The 13221-nt window shown below is 43.9% G+C and overlaps 1 protein-coding gene across 2 annotated transcripts; it reads right to left on the bottom strand.

The window, feature by feature from the left end:
* Positions 1-4632: 4632 nt before the first annotated feature.
* On the bottom strand, positions 4633-13214 carry pcdh18a (protocadherin 18a). Of its 2 annotated transcripts, none has more exons than XM_051385433.1 (4): positions 9870-13214; positions 9122-9210; positions 8274-8446; positions 4633-6293 (listed from the first exon to the last, which is right to left on the bottom strand). In XM_051385433.1, exons 1-4 carry the CDS (start codon positions 12342-12344, stop codon positions 5464-5466), a joined length of 3567 nt encoding a protein of 1188 aa, XP_051241393.1. In that variant the 5' UTR covers positions 12345-13214; the 3' UTR covers positions 4633-5463. The 2 variants fall into 2 exon arrangements, with proteins under 2 accessions (XP_051241393.1, XP_051241394.1); XM_051385434.1 differs by having other exon boundaries at positions 9122-9177; positions 9870-13211.
* Positions 13215-13221: the final 7 nt, after the last annotated feature.

Below are 13221 nucleotides of genomic sequence, written 5' to 3'. Positions count from 1 at the left end.
GTTCGCACACACTACAACCACCATGACGACTGCAAGTGCACGCTCACTCACAAAACAGCAACCAAAAAAAGCAAAAAAAAAAAAACCTGTAGATGCATAAACCAAAATGCAATTAGAGTGACAAAATGACTCAGCCTTAGCACTTTCCCTCTCTCTCTACAGCTCTTCAGCAGCTCTTGTTGATGGTGTGGCAGTATCATGAGGTCTGAGTATTGTTGGGAAAGCATACCCCCTATTGTTGGAAGACAGGTCCCACAGTGCCATCTGCTGGACAAATCCTTTTCTAATGGCTTCATAACATAGTCCCATCACTCATAGTGGAACATCACATGATTGAATCAATATTAAGTTGTGCATTTACAATAAGTAATAATATTTTATGTATGTTGAATGTGTTATGTATATGAATGTATGAATGTGTCGTTTTGAATTACAAAAAAATATGTTCTGATCAACAATAAGTTTACATATAGCTTCCATACACTTTAATTTTTATAGGAAACATGCAACCATGCCAATAGTTTGGTGTAAGTGTACATGTGCTCTACGTACCTGTGAACATGTGAAGTGAAACAGCGGAATTTTTACGTGACAATAGAGAACAAAGTGGAGAGAGACTTCTTGTAAGTTTAGTGCCCCTTTTCAGAGCAGACATTTTGACTTATTAAACACAGGTGTAACTAATAACATGGATAATTGCATCACATTAACAGAAGCATCGTTAATGTCATTAGTAACACCTGTGCTTTTCCTGTTATGACAAGTCAAAATGTCTGCTGTGGAGGTCTGTGAGTTGGATTTATCTGGGAATGATAAAGAAACACAATGATTTTACTGTTACTTACTACTACTACTTACTATTACTTTTAGGACTTCTGCCACCAGGCTGAGTCCTTGCTGCAGCAGCCATGGGTTCAAGACCGACCTGTGGCTCCTTGCTACGTGTCATCCTGTCTCTCTCGCTCATTTTGTCAGTCTTCAGCTATCACTATCAATTAAAGACAATAAAAGCCCTGAAAAATGCTCTTTCATGCTGGCAAATTCAATTGCGGGAAAATATAATTGAACTCTTAACACTGTGGTTCTTAATTTGGGGAACTACAAAAAGACAATAAGACAGAAAACATGATTTCACAAATTGTGTTTACTTTCCCCCCCGACTTTTCTTTTTTTCTTTTTTCTTCATATTATTCAAATGAAAAAAACACAACTCCTCATATGCACTAACTACAGTAGGCCATGACATGTAAGGTTACATACTGATTTTTTGTATATGCCATAAAGGTTGGGAAACACTGACTTAATTGAATAAATAAAACAAAAAAATAATTTAAAATTTGGTGTCTGGTCAGAATATGTTGAGGCGGGGGGATTTAACTTTTCTAAACTTTGCTGCAGACGTGAAAGATGGACTTAATTTTGACAGGAACACAAAAAAGACTACTGATGCCTATCAAGCAAACATGTCAGTCAAGTAATAATATGAGGATGCCTATCTTGCTTGAGTTTACTGTCAATATAGTGAGAGAGTCTTCTGTCTATCGTGGTGGGCGTGAAAGTTTTTGACAGAAAACGTTTGGGAACCACCGATCCATCTAAACCATCATCTTCATCATGTGCAACGTGATGCTTAAACCTAAGAAATTTAACAGTTTCATTTTCCCTTCTCTAATTCTCAGCCGGTGAAAAGGGTACTGAGGTTAAACTATATAAATATACCTATAACCATAGCCTAACAAAATAGAGGGGTTTTTTTGCCCAGAGTTCAGTCTCTCAGGCGGAACTCTCTCAGCCATCAAGCTGTGTATAATAATAATAATGATAATAATAATAATAATAATAATAATAATAATAATAATAATAATAATAATAATAAGCTGGTGCATATGAAATGCATTGCAACACATGACTGCAATAAGGAAAGAAAGAAGAATAGAAAGATTTATTGCAGAACTGCACCACCTGACTAAAACCTCTTCATATGAAATTCCTTAAACAATAAGGTATGAGACATATAAGGCATTCCATCATGGCAGTCTTATCACAGTGACTTGTTGCGGTATACACAACACCTGAGTTCTGTTTATATTACAGGTTTGCCAATATCCTGTTTCTATGACACTAGTGCTGCATGTGTGCACTGAGGGTCATTGTGGTGTGTTTGACTTCAGATGAGAGCTGACTTCATGTCAGCAGACCCAATAACCCTGCATAACACAAGCCTTCACCGTCTTAATTTCCTGTCATACCAACAATCAAAAAACACATTTTGGAAGCAATGGAAATGAGGAGTGAGTTTGTTGAGATATTTTTTCAGGGTATGTCTGAAACAAGGTAAATAAGTAACTTAACACCTATATCACAGTGGTTATAATAAGAAAACAGTTAGCAAAATAATGATGAGGGAGGAACCAGACAGTGACAAGAAGAGATGAAGCAGAGAAGAGCATTACAAATTCTAATGTCTGTGGGGACATGGGGCTGTGATATGAGCTGTGGGTGTTTTTGAATTTGAATGTGTGTGTTTGTGTGTGTGTGTGTGTGTGTGTGTGCATGTTTGTGTGAAGGAGAATATTTATGGGTGTGTGTGTATGTGTGTCTCAAACAGACAGATGGACAGACAGAAATAGCCAGAAGATGAGAGTGAGATATGGAGGTACACAGGGAGAGAGAGAGAGAAGATGGAAGAGAGCAGGTCTGAGAATGAAAATGAGTAAAAGGCAAGTGAGACTGACAAACAGTGTAATGCTGGATTTGCTAAGACAATAATAAGCCAGAGTTCATATTTCAATGTCATATCACTGCCTCTGTTGTATTTGTGTAAAATTAATTATCTGAGTGGTAATAAATGAGCACTACCGGATCTTTCACCCGGTGTGTTTTTTTCTATTACACACACCATTACCCTATGTCAAAGAAATTTCTTGTTGCTAAAGATCATCCATCATGTATTGCCAATCTAATTTTGAAATGACACACACACACACACACACACACACACACACACACACACACACACTTAGTGAAATACATGCTACTCATGCTGCTTTGTAAAATGTTATTTTATTTATATTTTAATATTGCTGAAGCTTGTTAAAAGTAATAGTTTAACATTTTTGGGAAATATGCTTATTCACTCTGTTTTAGGTGACAAGATTGATCGGCTACAGCATATTTTCCAAAACGTTGAACTATTTCTTTAAAGCAGTTAAGTTTAGTTTCATGACCAATATGAGCTAGCCACTGCTCTAATACACTTAGCTATTATATAAGCTAATTTAGCCTTCAGGAGGCTAAAGCTAGTTCAATCCATTGGTACCAGGCTTGGGAACCGGAAGGTGGATGGTTCAAGTCCGGCAGGCACCACAGCATGGACTATAAACTGGGCACTGTTGATGTGCCCTTGAGCAATGCACCAAACCCCTAATAGCTTCAGGGGCGCCGCTACGTGGCAGCCCATCACTACACCATCTCTCTAACCCTAACCTACCTGTCCATAAGCCCTGTATGTCGGGCCTATGTGTGTGTGTGTGTGTAAAATGTTTTTTTTTCCCATTGGATGATTGATAAAGTAAATCCTCATCTTCTTCTTCTTTTTCTACTTCTTCTTCTGCTTCTTGTAATTTAGCAGCTAGCATGCTTTAGTTTCCTTCACTCACACACAGCCAATGTTCGTTGTTTATTGAGGCTTGGTCTCTATAATGATGAAGACAAATGAGCTCATTATTAAGTGTTTGCATGTGCGTGTGAGAGTAAATTTATGTATGTGTGTGTGTGTGTGTGAGTGTGTGTGTGTGTGTGCGTGTACATGCATCTGCCGGTCTACTGTATGTTCTCATGAGTCTCTGTAAGTGTGTGTGGGCTTGTGAATGTTTGTGTGTGCTTAGTGGTTGTGTGTGTGTGTGTGTGTGTGTATGCAAATTCTAACCTTTACCTTGTTAAAGCTCTGTCTCATGAGGTTAATTGCTTCATTTAGCCTTAGTTGTCCAATGTTCCCTCTTTTAAACGCAACTCAGTGTTGTTTTTTCCCTTGACTGTGTGTGAGTAACACGTGTGTGTTCTTATGTGCTTATGAGTGTATCATCCCCAAGTTAAGCCCTCATGATCACCAGCAGAGTGAGTGCGGGGAGGGGAGAGGAAGGGAGGCGGTCTCACTCCCCACTTTGTATTTAATTGTATTACGAGTCCATATGGCTGCGGTGTAAAATATCATGCTTTTGATTTCTCATCATGTGCAGCTATAATCAGATGCTGTTCATTTGCTAAACATATTTATCATAAGCGTGATGGTTTCATGGATGAGAGAGACACTGAGACAGAGAATCCCCACTCTGAAACTAAATTAACGCCTAAATGCATTTTAATTTAAAGAGACCATTTGGGAATAAATTCATGGCTAATGGCGTGTTTATTAGCAGAGTCATGCATGTGATTTGTGATATGACGAGGCTTGGGGAGGGTTTGCCTAGATAGCATATTTTGAGTGCTGCAGTTCTGGTGCTGAGCATTAGGGGGTGCTAAGAGACAGGGGGGGCAAATGGATGCACTCGGTGAGGAACACATGAGAAATGAATCTAGGAACTCAGGAAAGAAAGAAGTGTCAGGCACCAATAATACTTTTCAGACAACCTGTTATGAATCCCTCCACTTTATTTATCATCCAATGGTCACAGTGTTACCATACAAAACCAACTTCCAACATGGAACTGCATCGGAATGTGACTATTTTTAATACGCACACACATATTCAATAACAAAATTAAATACAATTGTTTAATAAAATAAACAGGGCAGAGGAAAAGAGACACATTAAGTGATATTAAGACATGCAGTGACAAATATAAAAAATAGACATTTGTTCATCTTTTTCTGTACAAACATACATGGACACATATAAATATATAGAAGTAAAAAAGAGTGTATTTTTAAAATACAAAGGTCAAATTGTACAGTTACATTCCATAATAACAAAACAGAAGACATAGCACAATATTCAAGTGAGTTTGCCGTTTTCCACAGACACTGTACAATATTGTACACTGTAAAAGCAGAAATTAGATCACACGATTGTTGTTTTCTCCCCGTGGAGTCTGTTCACGCTGCTGTAAACATTACAAATGAAGAAAGGGTACAGTCTCTGTTGGCGGATTTACTTTTTAAATCACTCATTCAAGCAACTTTTGTAGAGACTGTAATAACAACTGAGCAATCTGTTCTTCGAGCGCTTGCTTTGATGCCTTTATGTCACCTCAATCACAACTTCAGTGCTGTGTTTTACTTTTCTCTGTGAGTCTGTCAGCACTGGAGCGGAGAAGAGGACATTTGGTAAAATAAACAGGACAAGCATTACAGTGAACAAGAAACAGTCATCATAAAGTTGATATATGTTGGCACAAAGAACAAGCATTTGCCAGAATGTGGTGAAACGTGAAACCATGCTATGCTTTCTCTCTCTTTTTCTCCCTAGTTCTGTCTGACGTCCTGCAGCAGTTTGTTGATCTCGTGGACCAGCTCACTAGCGTCCATGCCGGCCTCGTGGCGGCTCTCGCTGCGCTTGCCACCCGGGTGACCCTGATGGAAGACGCCGTCAAAGTCGTCTTCCTCATAATTCTCTGGGATTTCCTCCATGGCCGGCAGCCATTTGAGGTGTGGTGGCTGTCCATTGGTGGAGGTGGAAGTGGAGGTGGAGGGTGAGGAAGTAGAGGAGGAAACGTGGTTGGTTGCAACGGAACCACTTCCAGGATTTAGATAGTGGGTATTTGCTGCCCAAGCAGCCACGCCTGGGGGGTAAGCGGGACCTTTCCCACCTGGCAACAAGCCTCTCCGGTTGTCCTGAGGAACAGCATTGTTACTATGGTTACCAGCAGTGTTGCCACCACGCCCACTTCCTCTCTCGGCGGTCGATGAAGACGAGGGCGGGCTTGTTTCAGTGCACTCTGTGTACGAGTCCATATTAGGGGGGAGGAGCCGCTGGAACACGGAGTTCATTTCTGTGAGGAGGGAGCCAGCCCCTCCTCCAGCTACGCAGGCATCACTTCCTCCTCCGGCGACAACTCCCCCGGCACCTGCCTCCTCGTTCCCAGACTCCTTGCCAAAAGTGGAGAAGCTCTTGCGGCGCTCTGAGTCAACGGAGGACTGGTCATCGTCGATTTGGGGCGGCTGGGAGGACTCCTCCCCGGGGATGTACATGTTGTTGCGGTAGTCAGCGGAGGAAGCGGGCGAGGAGAGAGGGGGCATCCAGCACTGGTCAGAGTGACCCAGTACGCGACATTCATCCGTGCACAGTCTCATAGCTAAAGCAAAAAAAAGACAGACATAGGAAGAGTCATGAGCAGGTCCAAATGCAGAAAACTTTTTAATGACATGAAACTGAATGATAAATAGAGACAAACACAAGGAATTGCTAGAAAACAAAACAACTCCAATAAATGCGATGTTCAGAATTCCTTCGACAGAAGTGGGGTTTTCAAAAAAATATGTGTTGCTGTGGTACAAAATTTGTCAATATACTTAAATAATACAACTCATAAACCCTGAGACTGCGTTAAGGAGGGTATGGTAGCGTTATCTTTGAAGACATATACAGTTCAGAAGGAAGTCAAGGTGCTGTTTTTCAGCATGAAACAAGGGCAGGGATGCTTTTGAATATGACAAACCATGTCTTATTCTGTTAGCATATGAGTACTCCACGTGCAATACCTATTAAATATTTTATGTGGCAGTGCTTCAATCTTTCACTAATATCAAAATCCTAGCTCAGCTTGGTAGTGGATAGTTTATCTCTTGATCTCTTCATATTCCTGCTTGGAGGACCTGAATGATGATATTTACAGCTCACAGCATGAATATCCAGGTAGTGCCAGGTACGCAAACAAACCCAGGAACTAAATAAATAAACTAATAAAAAAGATCCCACCCAAATGGCATTACAGGCAGTAGTTAATGCAATATTTGGCTGCTCTGCCGTGCATGTCCGCATCTGCCGACTACGCAGCTGAGGCAGGGATTTACTTGTTTAGTTCTTTTATCATATCTAGCATGAATAGCCACATTTGCCCATCTAAATAGAAAAATCTAAACAAATTAAATCTATTGAAGAGAAACAGGGATAATCCTCCCTCTCGGCCCATTATCTTCTTCCCCTCCCCTTTTTCATATTAGCATAAAAGATAGAGGAAAGGAATGGGGGGGGGAGTGTGTTACACCTCCAAGTCTTTCTCAAAGGGAGAAAAAGGGAGATACAGACAAACTGCCCATGTCCACCACCCCACCCTTTATCCATCTCAATAAAGATAGAGAATACATTAACAGGTACAGGAGAGAGACATGCTGAGGAGCTCTCAGGCATGTAGGAGGGAGTGAGAGAGGGACAGACTAAGAGGGAGAAAGAGAGAGAGAATAACATCATTCTAAAAGCAATTACTATGAATTCTCCTCAGTTCAGACATGAAAGCGCACCACTGTCACTCACCGGGGGGAAAAAAGAGAAAGAAAAGAAAAAGAAAAGGGAAAAAAAGGAAAAAAACACAGCACACTGAGACGCATACCGATGAGTGACAGGCGACTCATCTCCGCTCCAGGGAGGATTTTACAGACACGACTCTAACTTAGGGGCAGATAACGCACACACAAGCACAACTCCACACAGGGTAACACAAACAGCCAGACACACTGTAACCTCTCTCAGTGTGATAACGAGCGTGGAAATGAGGGCTGTGTGGAAGAATGGGGCCGAGTACAATGGGGATTGTGTTGGCAACAGGGTGAATGGAGTGTCTGTATAGGCAGGTGGACAGACAAATAATGGGCTTGTGCCTGACGCTGTCCATGGTGCTGAAATTCGTCAGACAGGAGGTACATTAGCGGGTTAGGTGTGGTCTGGAGGAGGAGAAGGCAGTTAAATTCACTGCTAGTTCACTTAAGCTGGGTCTCCGAATCAGAGAAAGACAGATCAGGAATAAGAATCGAATGTTTTTCAGTAATGGCACAAAGTCGATCAAACTCAGACAAAATCCATTGCAAAGTACGAATTCACAACTTTTGCAAGATAAGATTAAGCTGAGGAAATTGTGCTCTGAAGCTGAGGTGATAGTTGAGTGTGAGGTGCCGCTGTAGAGGGTGTTAGGTATGTGACTCAGCTGAGTGGAGCCAATTTGTCAAGTCGTGGTAAGGAGCGAAAAATAGGGGTGGGGGCTGTTGTGGTGTTGTGAGTCGCAGCCACGAAGGTTGAGGGAGACTGTCAGACTGTGTGGGTCACTACACCAAATGCTCACCTGGATGGAGTCGATGGTGCATTTCAAGGTGTATGAGGTCAGAAAAGCCCTCCCCCAGCAGCAGCCTGTCCACGGGGGATTCCCGCCCCATGTCACAGTCACTGTCCCCCGCCTCGCTGTCCCCACGGCCACTGTCCTTCAGGCTGAACTTGTCCATGTCTTGTAATGCATACCTGAAGGTAGTAGATTGAAAACACATATAGGTATCACTAAGTCAGGGATACTGTATCTGCAGAACAACGCTGCGCGTTTACATTTTGCAAAAACAAAGCTGAGTGCCATCTGTTTGGCAGGGGGACAGAATCAATCTGTCCTTAGAGAAGACTAATGACAAATAAATCCATCATATAAAACTTGAGGCTGCTTCTGGAATCTGTCAAATCTCTAGACAAGGCTCGGCCCATAAATCCTACATGCAGGTAGATTCCATCAATAAATCTATCATAACAGCCACTAGGGGCATCAATAAATCTATCATCTAGAGATCATAAGGGGATATTATTGTGAAAGTAATGATGGATGCACACTTTACAATCTGAGCTTAATTTTTTTTGAAGAAGAGAAGTACCAAGAAAATTGTTGTGACATTCAGACAAATGAGTTGCATACTTTTGAACTGAATGACATTGGTATGATAAAAACAGGAATATGAAAAAAAAATACATTTACACGCCATCAAACCATGATCTACATGTAACTGACCCACTGAGAGGCAACAGTTCACAACAGGTTGTTGGAACACGTAATACACAATGAGAAACAAGTGGTTTAAAAAGTAAACAAATGATAATCTTATAGGAGAGGTGGGGAGGGGTGGGGTGGGGGACTGAGGGGTAGGGGTAAATTACCTGTAGCTGCGGGAGTATTTGTTGCCACGGAAACTGGGTCTGGGCTGGTACTGGCCCTGATGGAGCATGGACAGAAGCTGTGAGACTTGCTACATCCAAAAATAACAAAACAAACAAAATAAAACAAACAAAAAGAAACAGAAAAGGGGGGGATGAATAACAGATGGGTAATTGGGGAGGGGGAAAAAAGAGAGAGAGACAACACAGAAGACAAAATAATGGATGAGTAAACACAAAATGGATGATGGAGAGGCTGCTAAAAATGGATGAGACAAAATGGTTGACGTTAAAACAAAAAAAAAAGGTTGTGGTGGGGTGGGGGTTCTAGATGAATATGGAGACATATGACTGAGGGGTGAGTTGTGGTTATGATGGAGGTGATGGTGACAGGGTGCAAACGAGGTAAAGACAAAGACACATCTATAATCATCAACAGTTTTAATGAGAGTCAGTTTGAACTACAGGGCAGTGTTGATTAAGTCACTGTCACAAATGGAGATTAGTTAATTTGCTCAAACAGAGACAGCTGTGTGAGGATGAGAAGGCTGGGTGTGTATGTGTGTATGAGTGTATGTGTGTGTGTGTGAGTGAGAGAAAGACAGAGAGAGAGAGACAGAGAGAGAGAGAGAGAGAGAGAGAGAAAATTTGAAATGGGGCTGAGGGACTGCATTTGGAATTTCTCAGAATAATTTGCTTCTGTGTGTGTGTGTGTGTGTGTGTGTGTGTGTGTGTGTGAGTGAGTGCTCACCTCCACTGGTGGAGTTGCGTGTGCCAGTTCCAGGGCGAAGCTCTCTGGAATGTGATTGGACGAGATGGTCACTAGGCTGTTTAGTGATTGGCGGCTGTGGTGGTTCTGACGGCTCCCCATCTGGGCTCGGTCCATGGGAGGCGTGTCTGAAGGTGAGCGGTGGTGAGCTCTGATTGGCAGGGTGCCGTTCACCGTGGGGACCAAGGTGATATCACCTTTGTGGATCTGGCGTGAGGGCTTTTTGGGGTGGTGCTGGTGGGTCGATTCGGCTACCCGGCAGTTGTAGGAGTTCCTTGTGTCCTTCTTCTCCCGGTTACAGCGAGCAGCAAACACCACCATGATGACCAGGAGCACGGCGCAGATGGCCCCCAGGGAGATGATGATAATCAGGGATGCATCGAGGGCAGACTCCCCCTGGTCCATCACCTGGACGTGGTTCTCCATGTTCTCATAGAGGGTGATTTTCAGCACCGCCTTAGCACTGAGGCTCTCCCTTCCCTGATCCCGGACCACGACCGTGAGCTCGACGTGCTCGTGGGGGAAGTTTTCCAGGCTGGCATTGGCATGGATTTCACAGGTTCTTGGGTCAATAATGAAGAAGCCCTCTTCATTGCCACTGACGATGGAGCAAATGAGCTCAGCATTGACCCCTGTGTCACGATCAGTTGCCCTGACCACGGTTACTAAGTGTCCAGCCTCTGTGAACTTTGATGCAGGCACATCAGCAGTGAAGTTCCACAGCTGTGGGACCACAATGACCGGAGGATTGTCATTCTCATCAAGGATGTTCAGAACAACTGTGGCGTTGCTGAGAAGTGGTGGTTTCCCTGCATCTTTGGCTTGCACAACAAAGGAGATACGACTAACGTCCTCACGATCAAACGTACGCAGTGCGTAGATGGCGCCATTAGAGGGGTCAATGGTGACGTAGGTGGAGATGGAGCTTCCGTGAACAGAGTTCTCCATGATGGAGTAGCTCACCTGTCCATTGGTGTCTAGATCAGGGTCAGTGGCCATGATGGAGGTCAGATAAGCTCCAGGGGCGTTGTTCTCTGATTTAAAGATCTCATATCGGCCCTTCTCAAAACGTGGCGGATTGTCATTCTCATCAGTTATATGCACAGTGAAATGTTTGACGGTAGAGAGACTGGGGGTGCCCCGGTCCTCTGCCACCACCGTCAGACTGAACTCTGACCTCTTCTCTCGGTCCAAAGACACGTTGGTCAGAATCATGTAGTTGTTCTCGTAGGTCTTCTGCAGTTTGAAATATCCTTGGCCATGAAGTTTACACTCTACCTCTCCATTCAACCCAGAGTCCATGTCCTCCACCCTCACCAAAGCTACAAAGGTGTCCAAAGGAGAAGCCTCAGATATGTAAGCTGCGTCCCCATTCCCCTGTGAGGACATGAGATTGATGCTAATGTCTGGTTTATTGTCGTTCACATCGACCACTTTAACCAGGATCTTGCAGTGGGCTGGCATGGAGTTGGGACCCATGTCCTGCGCTTGGACATCAATGTCATAAGAGTTGATAGCCTCATAGTCCACGCGCCTGATGAGGGTCAGGTGACCGCTGTCGGGGTTAATTTTGAAAGTCTCCATTATTTTAGGCGACACGTGACTGCTGAATGAGTAGACTATTTTGGCGTTGGTGCCATCATCCGCGTCAGTGGCATTTAAGTCAATGAGCAGGGTGCCAACAGGGGAATTTTCTGGGAGATTTATGACATATGACGACTTGTCAAAAATTGGGCTGTTGTCGTTTGAGTCAGCCACGCTAATTTTGAGGAGGGTCGAACCCGTTCTCGGGGGAACGCCCCTATCAGAGGCCGTATATTGAAGTTCATAACCGGAGCGTACCTCCCGGTCCAGCTCCCTGAGCACCACCAGCTCTGCATATTTAGCCCCGTCAGTCCTGGACTGGATGTCAATCTTGAAGAAGTTGTTGGGCTCTAAGGCATACGTATACAGTGAGTTCTCCCCGACGTCGGGGTCTGTGGCACTGTCCAGGGGAATGCGCGCCCCCACGGCCGCGCTCTCGGAGATCTCAATGGGGATGACGGCGCGGGCGAACTGGGGTGCGTTGTCGTTGATGTCCAGCACTTCCACCTCGACGTGAAACAGTTGCAGGTGCTCAGTGGGGAGTGTCAGCACGTCGAATTGAATAGAACAGTTGAGATTCTTTTCGCAGAGTTTCTCGCGGTCAATTTTGGTCCTGATGCTGATTTCTCCGTCCTGCTCGCGCACCGTGAGGAAAGACGAGCTCCCTCTTTGCATCGCTCTGAAGCGGAGCGACACCGAGCTCGGAAGTTTAGCCAGAACATCAGCCACATCGTCTTTCAAACGGGCAATAACCGTGCCAACCTTCTGCTCCTCATAAATCTGATATTTCAACGTCTTACCGGTGACGTGTTGTGTTGCCAGAGCCAAAACAGCCAGAACTTTCCACATTCTTGTCAGAAATAGTCCTTCCATTTTTGCTTGCGTTTTTGTGGAAGCCAAACACAGGTGCAAAAATAACTCCAAAATGCAGCACAGGTCAATTCCAGTTTTAACTTACTAAATGCTGTGCTCCCTCAGTCAGCAGCTGCATTGCCTTCTCCACGGAGCGAGGAGGAAAAAAAAACACATTCGATTGTTAAATGCAAGCTCGCTCAAGTTGCACTAATTTCCTTAAAAGCATCCAAATTGGTTTCTATCTGTTCTCCCTTGTCATACAGAGCTGTTGCGCGCATCCAGTGTGCGGGAGAATCAGCTGAATGCCACTGAAATCTGTGCGCCTTTCTCCTTCTCCTCCCTGCGTCTGGTCTGTGCGCCGTGCGCTCTCTTTCGCTCTCTCTCTCCGTTTGAGGCGCCTCTGCACACAGACTTGCCCAAAATAACCCGCCTCAAACCAACTAGTTGTACATCAGCCACGGCCCCCTTTTCACATCCCGGGAAAGACAAACGCTTCTTAAATCAAGAGCTGGCTGGTTGCCACTCAAACTCCAGAGGAGATGAGAAGAGGAGGCGCAAGAGGGGAGGAAAAAGAGAAAGTGGGGGATTAAAAAAATAAAACCCCGCCCTGTGGGGTTCAGTCTCCCCACTTTTTCAGAGTAACGATCATGCCCCTACAATGGACAGGGGAGAAAATAAACTCAAGAAGAAAACATTCACTCAAGCTTACCCTGCCGTTTTTCACTGCTATAAAACCACAGGGAGGTTTACGAGTTTCTCGCTTCGGGTCTGTTCTCCCCAGACAGCATGGAAACACAAAGAGTCTAAATTCTCATTAGACAAGACAAATATATAGTCACCACCACCTTTAAATCCTTGATAGGCACACTTTTGATTTATAATATATAATCCAGCC

Source organism: Dicentrarchus labrax, unplaced genomic scaffold (assembly GCF_905237075.1).
Source record: "Dicentrarchus labrax unplaced genomic scaffold, dlabrax2021, whole genome shotgun sequence".
In the NCBI taxonomy this organism is placed as follows: Eukaryota; Metazoa; Chordata; class Actinopteri; family Moronidae; genus Dicentrarchus; species Dicentrarchus labrax.
The sequence above is the reverse complement of the archived record's forward strand: the minus strand, read 5'-3'. Positions and strand labels throughout refer to the sequence as shown.

Bases quoted from the DNA above. Each gene is read 5' to 3' on its own strand.
- pcdh18a (XM_051385433.1), bottom strand. From the start codon at position 12,344: ATGGAAGGACTATTTCTGACAAGAATGTGGAAAGTTCTGGCTGTTTTG. The intron at 9,211-9,869 runs GTGAGCACTCAC...TTTTGGATGTAG, and splicing joins ACGCAACTCCACCAGTGGAG to CAAGTCTCACAGCTTCTGTC. The intron at 8,447-9,121 runs GTAATTTACCCC...TACTACCTTCAG, and splicing joins AAATACTCCCGCAGCTACAG to GTATGCATTACAAGACATGG.